This window comes from Montipora capricornis, chromosome 13 (assembly GCF_036669925.1).
Source record: "Montipora capricornis isolate CH-2021 chromosome 13, ASM3666992v2, whole genome shotgun sequence".
NCBI lineage: Eukaryota > Metazoa > Cnidaria > Anthozoa > Scleractinia > Acroporidae > Montipora > Montipora capricornis.
The window spans coordinates 8,983,176-8,995,334 of NC_090895.1; the positions used below are offsets into that span (position 1 = coordinate 8,983,176).

Sequence of the window (12,159 nt, forward strand, 5' to 3'; positions counted from 1 at the left end):
AAAAGTTACAATTCATAACTCAACTTTCCACCTCTCCCCACCTGCTGTTTTCATCGGGGGTATCTAATTACTCGGGTCTGTAAGGGCACCGCGTTATGAAAACATGTTACATTTCAGTCTCGTTTTGTTTTTCCTGTGCAGAAAAATGCACAGACGAAGGCACGTGGCGGTGTTTTGATTGGCCAATGCACAATAGAAGAGGCGTGGCGCTGTTTATATGGCGTTCAGATTGGTTAAAGCAAACCACGTAGTCCAAAATGCAAAGCATTACTCCATCGAGAAGACTGTTTTGTTGTGTACTCAAATTTAACTGAAATGGACGGAAGCACTAAAAGCGGCACTAGTCAAAATATTAATCCTTTAATAAGCGGGTACTTTATTGAGAACTACTCTGAAGATGACAGCTACAAAGAAAACAACTCGACAAGCAAGACAGACGCCATATTGGAAAGTAAAAATATTGGCACAGCGAACAAATACCCTCACGCTTGTACCATTTTCACAGCGAACAAATAGCCACACGCTCAGTGTACCATTGACTACGAAGATAAGTGTTTTTATTATTAAACAGTGTGTTTCCTTGTAATGGTCTTATATCGTTTGTTCAACTAGCCATATTAGCGATCGTGTTCATTGCAATCTTGTGTATTTAGTTATGATCCAGTTTTACAAGATTTGATATCATCTGTGGAGACTATAATCAGCTCTTAGAAAATAATTGTGATGTAGTTTAAAATGCTGTACAATTATCTGTGACTGTCAATGATAACAAACACTCAATTCCATAGGAGAAATCTCGATATGCCAAAGTTTGTTTACTTTAGTAGTGATGTGCGTGTGCATCGACATAGACGTGACCGAGAACCGCGTAGAGTTACAGAGAAAAGACTGAGACGTCCATTTAAAAAAAAAGGAAAAGATGGAAACTTGCTCGAACAAACTTGATTACAAATGTACCGAGGTCATCCACATTTCAACGTATTACTAGGAGATTAGCAGCTACAAAGATACAGATACAAAAGAGATAATGTTTGAACCATAATGGCTAAGGGTTTAAGGTAAGCCGCTTTAATAAATCTCGGTCAACGATCTTACTAACAAAAGTAAACAATACTTAATATTCAGTATTGGCCCAGTAAAGGCGAGGGCAACAAAAACGCCACATGCATGCCGGAGAAATCGGCATGCAGCCCCACCCCGGGCAAACGCAGTACCCAAGGAACCAAGTAGGCAGTAAACACTGCTGCCTTTGCAAGACAGTGGTACAGAAAGTAAACGAATTATGCTAAATAACCCATAAACACTGCTGCTCTGTCATGGGAAGGAGAAAAGAGTACGGTGAATTAACTGCAGACACTGCTCCCCCTCTCAACAGTGTCCTCAGAAACTTAAGGTGATTCATAAACAACACCGGCACACACAATGCCCATGCTTGACACTAGCATCTGTGGATCTATGTAATGCTCTTGTAAACCAGGGCCCTTGGTGAAAGGCGATACTCATTTAAGTTAACTTATCAAGAAAAGGCTACAGAAACACTACTTCCCTTGCTAGACAGTGCAGTCAGAAGCTAACCTGGCCTTCGAAAACAAATAAACACTGGTGCCCGTGGTAGACAGTGCTATAGGTCCAAAAACTGATTATTTAGAAGTACAGGTGTTACCAATAATAAACCGGGACTGACCAGAACCACACTTGCGAGCTACTTATGCTTTTGCTAAGAGGCTATTCACGCGAATGCATCTATGAAAGGCGTTAGACGTCCAACGCCCAAGCAATCTAATCTAGGAATCTGATAATCCTCGGTCAGCGGCATAAGAAGCCGCACCTATCCGGAAACTATGCCCTTTGTAACGTAAGGGATCCAATCCACAGTATTTAATGGTCCGAGAAAGTAATGAAGAAAAGCTACCCCTTGGGACTGGGACTCCTGTGCTTAGCTGAAATAGAGCACCTGGACTGTTCCCTCCAAGGTCTAAGTAAGCAAGAGGTAACCGGACATGACGCAAAGCTACTCGCCCATGAATAAGCATTGAAAGGGGGCGTTGATTGTAATTATGCTTGTAGTTCACCACTTTCTTGAAAGTGTCACAAAGCGTCGACATCTGGTTAAGTTCTAAAAGGAAAAACTCTGAGTGTCCACTGATCCAGTAATTTCCCCGATTCGTAGGAAGGCGAAAAAGGCTAATGAGCACATTGCTTTGAATAAGGTTACTTCCAAAAAAGAGTCAGAAGCAGTTGACGACGCCAAAACAATCTGCTTCACAATGGGGAGATTAATCGGTAACCTAGTATCAAACCGAGCATGGAGCTTACCAAGACCTTTAAGCATCTGATTAATGTAGAAAACTTTTGTGGGATCTGGCAAACATGCTAATTTGTGTGAATAGCCAATAGCAGAGCCATAAGTATTTATTGAAGCTGGAGCATATTTCCTATCAATTAAGTGAGCAATGAAGAGCGCAAGAACTGATGGTGACACCGGAAGAACATTGCCCTCCGACATCAAAGATGGATGCATAATAGATTTAGCGGGTTTCGTCGCCATTGCTCCCGATTTAGCGGTTGCAGGTGAGGAGGAATCGTAGTTGTGAGGGAATTCATACAAGCTGTTGCCAATCTCTTGAATTTCTACACCTGCAAACGAGACAAACGATCGGACAATTTGTTACGCACACCAGAGATTTATTTTGCCCGAAAAACTATGTTCTGTTTTAAGACAAACTGCAACCAACTCAGTTACAGACAAAAGACAGGGCTTATCGCGCTATGACTGCTTAATTATCACATGGACTAAAGATTCATTGGCAGTAAAGCCGGTGATACACGGTTCAACATTTGTTGATCAACAAATGTTGCAGGTGTTGTTGAACAAATGTTGAACAGTGTGTCATGCCATGCTGAATGTTGAAATATGCCATTCAACACGTTGAACGTTGTTGAACGATGTTGACCGAAAATAGAGATCAGCTCTATTCCGCTCAACACGTCTGTGCAACATGGTTCAACATTTGTTGAGCAACAAATGTTGCAGGATGTTGAACCGCGTATCATCGGCTTAAAGAACAGCATGCAACGGTTTTACATCTGGTGCCCCCACAGATACAAACTTAATAAAGTAGGGAAAATTTCAAGGAGAGCAATATTCTTTCCCACCCAAGTATCTGGGCATTCCCCGTAACACCAGTGAGGGCCAAACACAGCACCGAAGCCAAGTGACCCCGCAGCGTATGTGAGAACTTGTGCGAAGTTTTGAAGTGTGTATCCAGGAAAAAGGACTTACCATTGAAATCATGCCGAGAGGCAAGCCATACTTTTAGGTCCTCTTTGGCACTTAAATTGAGTCTAACAAGATAGTGCGGAGCACGTACTGACCCCCGCGGTGAGCTCAATCACCCTGCGCAGAAAGGCTCGTCCGGGCATTTCCACTGAGCATGCAAAATTCAATAATCCAATCAAAAATTGAACCTTCTTGAGAGTCACTTTTCTTGCTCTTAAGGAAAGAGGAGATAAGCTCCGAACATTTCTCACGCTTATCCTGTGGCAAACGAGCAATTTGCTGTTCAGAATCTAATTCAATACTTGCAAAAGTCATGACAGCAGATGGGCCACATGTTTTCCCAGGTGCCATGGGGATACCCAGATACTGGCATAAATCCAGAAGTAGATTCAATTTATCTGAAAAAAAGCTTATGACTAGGTGCAACAATGAGAAAATCATCCAATAAATGAAAAATACTAGGAACACTCTACTTAGTTTGGGCAATCCACTCAACCGTTGTGCTGAACGTTTCGATTGTTTTGCAGGAATTCAAGCAGCCATTGGCATGCAACGGTCGTAATAATCGTCCTTCCATTTCATGCCCAAGAAAGGGTAATCCTAAACTCGAATAGGGATAATACTAAATGCATCTTTTATGGCGGTCTTCGCCAAAAAACAACCGGCCCGATTTTTTTTGGTACAGGGGCTTGAAATTGCGACTCACTGGTCGCCAATGCGAACAACAATTCATTTGTTGACTGCCACGGTAACCCTTTATACAATTTCTTCCACTAAGGCTGACGGGATGGTGAGAGTCCCAGAATCTGTCACACCTGTAATTCCAGGCTGACTGAATATCTTTCCTCGATTACCTGAAACACCGGCAGAAAACATCCTGGCACTGGGAAACCTTTCCTTCTTGGCTGGTCTGGGTGCAGGATCCTTTGGAGCAGGGCGCTTCGTCACTGATGATTTTCTAAAAGGCATCCTGAAAGAAAGGACACAAAATACGCAGCCAATGCCCTCCAGTTAGGGAGAGGAGTAAAAGTATTTTTGACGAGATTCTTTTGTGTAGAGGACAAGGAAACCTTACACTTAAGCCGAAACAGAAAGAAGCGCTAATTTAATTGCCCTTCCAATTGGTTACGGGAAATCATTGATTTAGCAAATGCTTCCGTTACTTTAAGAGAAATGTTACATCAGAGGGCAAGTCAATTGTTATTACTGTTTCTCTTTTAAGTGCCTTAATTAATAACCAAATAAATAAACTCAACTCAGTTGGCGTCGCTTGTACAAGTTTGCGTGTCTGTGGTGCTGATATTGAAGAGAACATGTTTACAATTGACGACCTTCAGACTGGAAAGTTTAATTTAATCTTCACTTACCGCGAGGTAGCAGTAAGCAACAGGCAGTGTAGAGACCTTTTTTGTCCAGCCGCTATAGAGAAATGTAATTGTACGGGCAGTGGTGATAGATGAGGCACATTTTATCATTGAGTAGTAATGTCTCGTTTTTGTTTGTTTGTATGTTTGCAATTTTCAGTTCAGTTCAGTTTATTTTTGCCAATTTTGTTATGTTAAATTACAAAATAAATATATAGTACAAAAGATATTAAATAATCAATAAAAGAAAAGCATAAGGCGAGGATGACTATATATAGAAACCATCAGGACTTATTTGGGCTACATGCACCTCAAGAAAAATACAAATATAAAATGATAATTTTAGGCGTGTCTTATTTAATAAACACATTTAGGTTAAAAAGCAAGATCACAGACAAACAAGCAAAATAAGGGGAAATCAGTTCAGGAGGAAAGTTTTTCATTTAGATTTAAATTGAGAAAAAAACTGTCAGCATTCTGAATTTCTGTATTGAAAGAATTAAACAATTTAGGTCCTTGAAAGCGTATTGCAAACTGTCGGATATTTTTTCTACAAGATAATAAGTAAAAGGAGTTGGAGTTTCTAGTATTATAATGATGAATTATATGATGATTAGTCAGCAAAAATATGTCACTGGATGCATCAGGAAGGAGGCCTTTCTTAAAAGAAAACATGAACTTGCCAATTTGAGATCGATAAATATCACGAGTTTCAAGTTTCAGAATTTTCAGCTGCTTGAATATTGGTTCAGTATGAGCATGGAATGCGCTTTTTGATACCATTTACAAAACCTTTTTCTGAAGTAAAAATATGCGATTTAGATTAGAAGGATAAGTCGATCTCCATACCGATATGCAGTAAACAAGATAAGGATAAACTAGGCAAAAACACAAGGTGCACAAAGAGGAAATAGGAAGGCAAAAGCTTGCTTTATAAATTATGCCAATAGATTTCGATATTTTTCTAGCCACATTAGTAATGTGTGGTTTCCTCGTTAATTTTTCATCAAGGATAACACCTAAGAACACGGTTTCTTTTACTCGTCCAATGGCACATTGACTAATCTCTAGGTTGATGTCAAGTGTTTGCCTTTTTTTGCCCGGGTTTAAATACAAAAAAAATGTTTTTTTTAAATTTATAGAAAGCTTATTGGCCTGACACCACTCTGTTAAGTTAGGTAATTCTTCATTCAAAGTTTTTTCAATTACATTTGCATTTTTGTGTGAAAAGAAGATGTTAGTATCGTCAGCGAATAGAATGAAGTCTAAAACTTTTGACACACCACACATATCATTAATGTAAATTAAGAAAAGAAGAGGACCAAGAATGGAGCCTTAAGGGACACCACACTTAAATAAAATGTTGTGAGGAATGACAGCCATTAAATTGGACAAATTGTTGTCTGTTTTTTTAGATAATCAAATACAATGCCACGAATACCATAGTGTTGCAACTTATCTAAAAGAATTGATGATTAACAGTGTCGAAAGCTTTAGATAGATCAATAAATATTCCTACTTTAACCTCATTGTAATGTAATATAATAGAGCTCAAGCATATTCAGTTGAATGATGCTTACGAAAACCAAATTGATATCGGAAAGTATCTTATATTTACTTAAGTAATCAATAAAACGATTATAAACAGGTTTTCCAGTATTTTAGAAAAGGAAGGTAGAACAGAACTAGGTCTCTAATTGGAAAATATTGATTTATCACCAGCTTTGAACAAAAGCACAACACAGCGATCTTTAGCTCTATTGGCACCATTCCAGAGGTGATAGAGATAGGTTAAAAATATGGTTCAAAGGGCTACTAATTGAAATAATGGTTTCTTTGATTAAACTCATGAGAACATTATCAAAACCCGTAGCTTATGCAAAGAACTGCATAAATTGATAACTTCTTGTCCAGAGATCTCTTCAAAAAATAAAGAATTTTCAAAATTTCCATAGAGAAAAGAACAATAAGACTTTTGAGATACGGGAAGATTATTAGCTAGACTGGGGTCAATATTGGTAAAATATTTACAAAACTGTTCAGCAATTTGTGCTGGATTAGAAAGCTCCTGGTTACCAGATTTAAATACAGATGGTAAACTCTGTTTCGAAGATTTCTTATTCAAGATCTCATTGAGCAACCTCCAAGTCCTTTTAATATGAGGTTTTGCTTCTTCAATCTTATTGCCGTAAATAAGACGACTCTTAGCAACTCTTAGTGAATGATTGAGCTTATATTTGTAGCACTTGTAAAGAAACTCGGTTTGAGCGGTAGGGTTGTTAAGAAAACGTTTATATAATACATTCTTTTTAAAAATTGATTTCAAAAGTGCTTTAGTAAGCCAAGGTTTATAAAGTGTATAACCTTTAGCCTTAACTTTTTTCAACGGAAAGCGGCGATTATAAATAGCTGTATATGTTACAGGTAAATTTGAAATTCAGGTTGAAATAATTTCAACCTAGGTAAATTTAATTTTAAACTAGGTTGAAATTGAATGTAGGAAACATCAACAAAAAGTCCATCAATTGTTAGCAAGTACGTGTATATTGGTAAGTAAATCGGTGCTGGAAGTAAGGGGATGTGGTTAGCGTACGTTTTTCATGAGCTAGTCTGTAAAAACGCCTTTGGTTGTTATTAAGTCTAAGCACTGATTTTAAATGGTTAGCATTAAGGGTGGGGCTAGGCATACTGTGCATGATAACCAATTCTGTTTTTTTAATCTCAGAACAGCAGAAAAACAAAATCTTGTTTAATAAGAATTTCCTTCATTTGACTTTGTTTTATTTTTATTTTTCTGGTTTTTGGAAGGAAAAAGACATCCAAAAATTGACTTTTAATAGCGTAGATTATTGAATAATGTACAGTTACTTGTACAAATGTAGTTCAGGAGAAAGCCCCTTTGTGGTTATAAGTACTTGAAAAATCAAATTCAAAGTTTTTTTTCTGGTAGTTCATAAAGTTTGTAACCTTTATTAAACATTCATTACTTGTATGTAGTTGAACAATGAGAAGTCATTTCCTTGTTTTTGCACCTCATGTACATGTGTCACTGGTCAAGTGCTTTTTTGCACGCGGCAGTGAAACTTATTGTTTTAGTTGTGTCTAATGACACATTCATTTCTTCAGTAATTTGTAGTCTGTTTAGAGCAATCCAAGTGTCAATAATTCCAAATTTGGTTACAACTCTCATAAATCCATGTTCTTTTTCGATTACTTTACCAAGAAGAGTGTTCGGATGTAATGGACTTTTGTCAACTTTATCAATTTTTATTTTGACAAAGTTGTTGACTTGGAATGAAATAGCATTGGGTCTGCTTGTTGTCATTTTGTTGTTCTATTTCCTTTGTGTGTTTCTTGCTTTTTCTTGTTGAGATGTCCTTATCTCCTTTGTTGACTTGATAAGTGAATGACAAGCACGTTTAGGTGCAGGTTCTGCATCCACATCTTCACATTCTTCTTCTTCTTCTTCTTCCATGGTAGAATGTTGATCATTTCTCTTATCTGGGGTAGTTTTGGTTTCTTTCCATGGTGGTATGCCAAATACCAATTCATAGGGTGTTTGTTTTGTTGCTTCATGTTCCACAATGTTCTTTTTGTAAGCAGCTTCCCCTAGTACCTGACACCAATGATTTGGACTTTGTTTCTTTTCTTTTAAGATATTTCTAATGTTTTGCTTTACTGTTTGATTGTTCCTTTCCACCACACCTTGAGTTGATGGTTTTCTGGGAGCTCCATGAAGTTGAGCGATGCCGTTGTTCTTGCAGAATTGGGACATCAGAGAATTCTTACATTCTCGTCCATTGTCAGTGTGTATTTTCTGAGGGAATCCAAATTGCCAGCAAAATTGAGAGAGGCATTCCAATACATCTTCAGCTTGCTTATTTTTCAATGGATAAAGCCATGAATATTTTGTGAAATGATCAATCATGTGGAGAATCCAATTGTGTTTGCGATGACATGTACATGGTAAGTTTCTAAGGTCCATTAGATCCAGTTGCAAATGCGTTAGGAATCCTCTTGCTTGAATAGGAGCTAGCACAGGCTGTTTTTGTCTGCTGCTGATTGACTTTTGTTCTTCATGTATTGAGCAGAGTGACACAAAGAGTTGTATTACTTCTTGGGACACTGACTCGTAGTTTCGCTTAACATACGTGTCCATCTTGTCTCTTCCTTTGTGCGCAATATTCGAATGGGCTTGGCAAAGAACTTGGTGTAGTTGGCATTTTTGACCAATTTCTTTTCCGTTCTTGGATAATATTTTGCCACCCTTCAGTTTCCATCCTTTTCTTTTGATAATTGCTACGTCTTGACTTGTCAGATTTGTTCTGTCCATGCTGTCTTCATTACGTGTTTCTAACCACTTCATTGCATCGTTGTAAAAGTTGTCGTCAATAAAAAGGGTTATTTTGCTTGCTTTTGTCTTTTTGGAAGCTTTAACTTCCCCCAATTTTTTGTAGAATATCTCTGAATCAACACAACTTGTGTTAGCCATTTTACGAACCGTACAGGGCCACGCATTGCGTTTGCATTGCGCACGAGTAAACTTTTGCATAAATACTATGACCGAGAAGAGTCTGGGCCCTCTTGCACCAGGAGAAAAGTATTTGCTCTTAAAATTAATGACGACTGCTTTTCCAAGTCCTGTGTGGTTCAGCGGTTAGTTACAGCAAAGACCTCAATACTAAGGGATGTCAGAGGTACCCGGTTCAAGTCTCGGAAAATGCAGTTCAAAGCGATTTCTTTCTCTCATGTACACATTGCACACAGAGTAGTGGTAGGTATGACAAATGGATCAGGGGATGGATGATTAAGGGGAGAGAGTAGAGAGGAAAGTGGGAGGAGGGAAAGCTTTTTTTTGTTTTGTTTTTTTTTTGTTTTCAACCCCCCTAAAAAAACCACGCCCCTTTTTTTTCAACCACACCCCATAAAGAAAATCCCTTTTAAAACAGTTGATAAATAACCTAGGTTAATTAATTTCACCTAGTTTGATTTAAATGGCCCTGAGTTTAATTTCAACCTGTAACATATACTTCTTGAGAACATTTCCAAAAGCCTGGGAAGGATCATTATAACCTGGCAACTCCGCCCAGGTGACATTTTCAATTTCTGACTTAAACTTAGTTAAATTTTGCTGATTTTTGGAGCGAAAAGTAAAATACTTATTTCTATCGAAAGCCTGTTCATACCCGGATATAACAGCAAAAATCGGAAGATGATAAGAAATGTCATTAAGAAAAAGACCGCTAAGAGATTGATTAAGCGGTTCATTGGTGAAAATATTGTCAATAAGCGAGGCCTTGTGTGAACTTATTCTAGTAGGGTGGGTAATCAAAGGAAAAAAACATTCTGGACAACGTTAAGTCTAAAAATTCACCAGTGGCTTGATGACAAGAATGGTTCATCAAATTTAGATTCCAGTCGCCCATCAGAAACACGGTTTTATTCTCTTTAGAAATAGCTCTAACTAATTGCTCCAGTTGAAAAATAATATCTCTCAACTTACAGTCGGGTGGTCTATAAATAACGCCGATCACTATGTTTTTTCCCTTTGTTCTATTGATTTCAATAAACAAAGACTCAACACAATCTTCGGAAATACCAAGTCAGCACGATGTTTAAACTCTAAATAATCAGCGAGATAAAGGCTGACAGCTCCACCAGTCCTACCAACCCTATGATTATGAATAAAATTAAAACCAGGAATATCAGACGAGTGACTGGAATCATCTAGCCATGTTTCAGAAATACCAATAACAGAAAATTTAAGCACAATACTTCCTAAAAAAGTTAGAAAATCTACCCAACTTGTAGGAAATACTATGAATGTTTAAGTCAAGGAGTGCTAGGTTACCCCTATTATTAGTATTAATAGTAATATTCAGATCAGCTAAGCGATTATTAAAGCTACCTTCTGTATAATATAAATTGATCGCGGGCGCTGCGGGAGTAGGTCGTGTCATATCTTTCTCCTCCTCTTTTGACTATTTATCCATTTCATAAAGTTTTCTTCAACGTTTAGAACAGCATGTAATACCTAATATCGGCGTCGAGTGGGCTAATTTGAGTTTGTATAAGTTTGTTAGCCTTTTAATGTGAATTTATTACGACTCCTAACTTGTGAATACTGAAAACCGGAATGGCTGCTGCCGACTCAAAAGGTGCTTCGCAGAGAATGAAAACCAGATCTCAACAAGAAACCATAGAAGTTGCTCGGGTTGTTGATGATGCAGTTCTTACCGCCATTCAGACGGAATTTTCAACGTTTATTAACTCGATTGACTTCAAAAACAAGCTGAAAGAAGTCCTTACTGTGGCTATGGCTGAAACGATTGAAGCCGCTCTTACACCGTTGAAGAACAGGATCCTCGAACTTGAAACACAATTGCGAGAAGTGCAAGAAAAATGTAATGACAACGAGCAATACTCAAGACGCTACAGTGTGCGTATTTATGGGGTGGAATCTGTTGCTGACGTAAACGATGATGGCGAAGACTGTGTCAAGACTGTAATGGACTTTTGTAGAGACCAGTTAGAGGTAGAAATTGATCAGGCAGAAATTGATAGGGCGCACCGTATCGGGCCTCCTAAGGAGTCGGGACCAAGAGCCTTGATTGTCCAGTTTAAAGATTACGCGACCAAATCTAAAGTCATGAAAAACAAGAAGAAGCTAAAGGGTAAAAATGTTTTTGTAAATGAAGACCTGACTTGGCGCAATCAACAATTCCTAAAGCACTTTCGACAAGTTTGTAAGAATCAGGGTTATGTTTTCACTGCCGATGGTTATATTTTTGTTAAACGACCCGAAGGCGAGTCTGCTCCAGTTAGAATTCTGAAGGAGGCTGACTTGCAACGTTTAGGCTTCGTGTAGAACCTTTTCCGGCCTACTGCCGATAACCTCTTATAGTCGTAGATCTTATGAAATTTTGCATGTTAATTTATTTAACTTTGTTTGACAGTAGTTTCTTTTTGTTTTCTTTTTTAAATTTATTGTTTTCAAGTTTCAGCCCTTTTGAGCAGCAGCCGGTGAGTAAATCAGCATCTCTTGTCTATTATGAAAATGATGGGGGTTAGTTTAGAAATCTATAGGGCAGCTATAGGTTTGTTTAATAGTTGCAGATTCGTTACGTCCAGGCATACTTTTGAATTGCCATTGTTTTTTATAATTGCTTTTTGGCATATTGTTGTTTTGTTAGCGTTATTTTTCCTGTTCTGTTGCGACGTCGAATTGAATCCTGGACCAAATCGTACTTGTTCTCTTAATATTGGCCAATTAAATGTTCGTAGTTTAAATGTCGTTGAAAAGTTCGAAAGAGGTAGCTACAATTATTATGCAACAGCAATTTCATATTTTTGGCTTGTCAGAAACTTGGCTAAATAGTTCAATTTCTAATGATGCTTTTTGTATTCCTGGCTATTATCCTTTAGTTCGATTGGATAGACCGCACGGGAGGCGTGGTGGTGGTGTTGCTTTTTATGTCTCATCTTCTGTCGGTTTCAAGAGAAGGCACGATTTGG

The 12,159-nt window shown here is 38.1% G+C and overlaps 1 protein-coding gene across 1 annotated transcript; it reads right to left on the minus strand.

Annotated features, from left to right (window-relative positions):
- Nucleotides 1–7,978: 7,978 nt before the first annotated feature.
- On the minus strand, nt 7,979–9,136 carry LOC138030443 (KRAB-A domain-containing protein 2-like). The gene has a single exon (XM_068878355.1). The coding sequence runs from the start codon at nt 9,134–9,136 to the stop codon at nt 7,979–7,981; it is 1,158 nt and encodes a 385-aa protein (XP_068734456.1).
- Nucleotides 9,137–12,159: the final 3,023 nt, after the last annotated feature.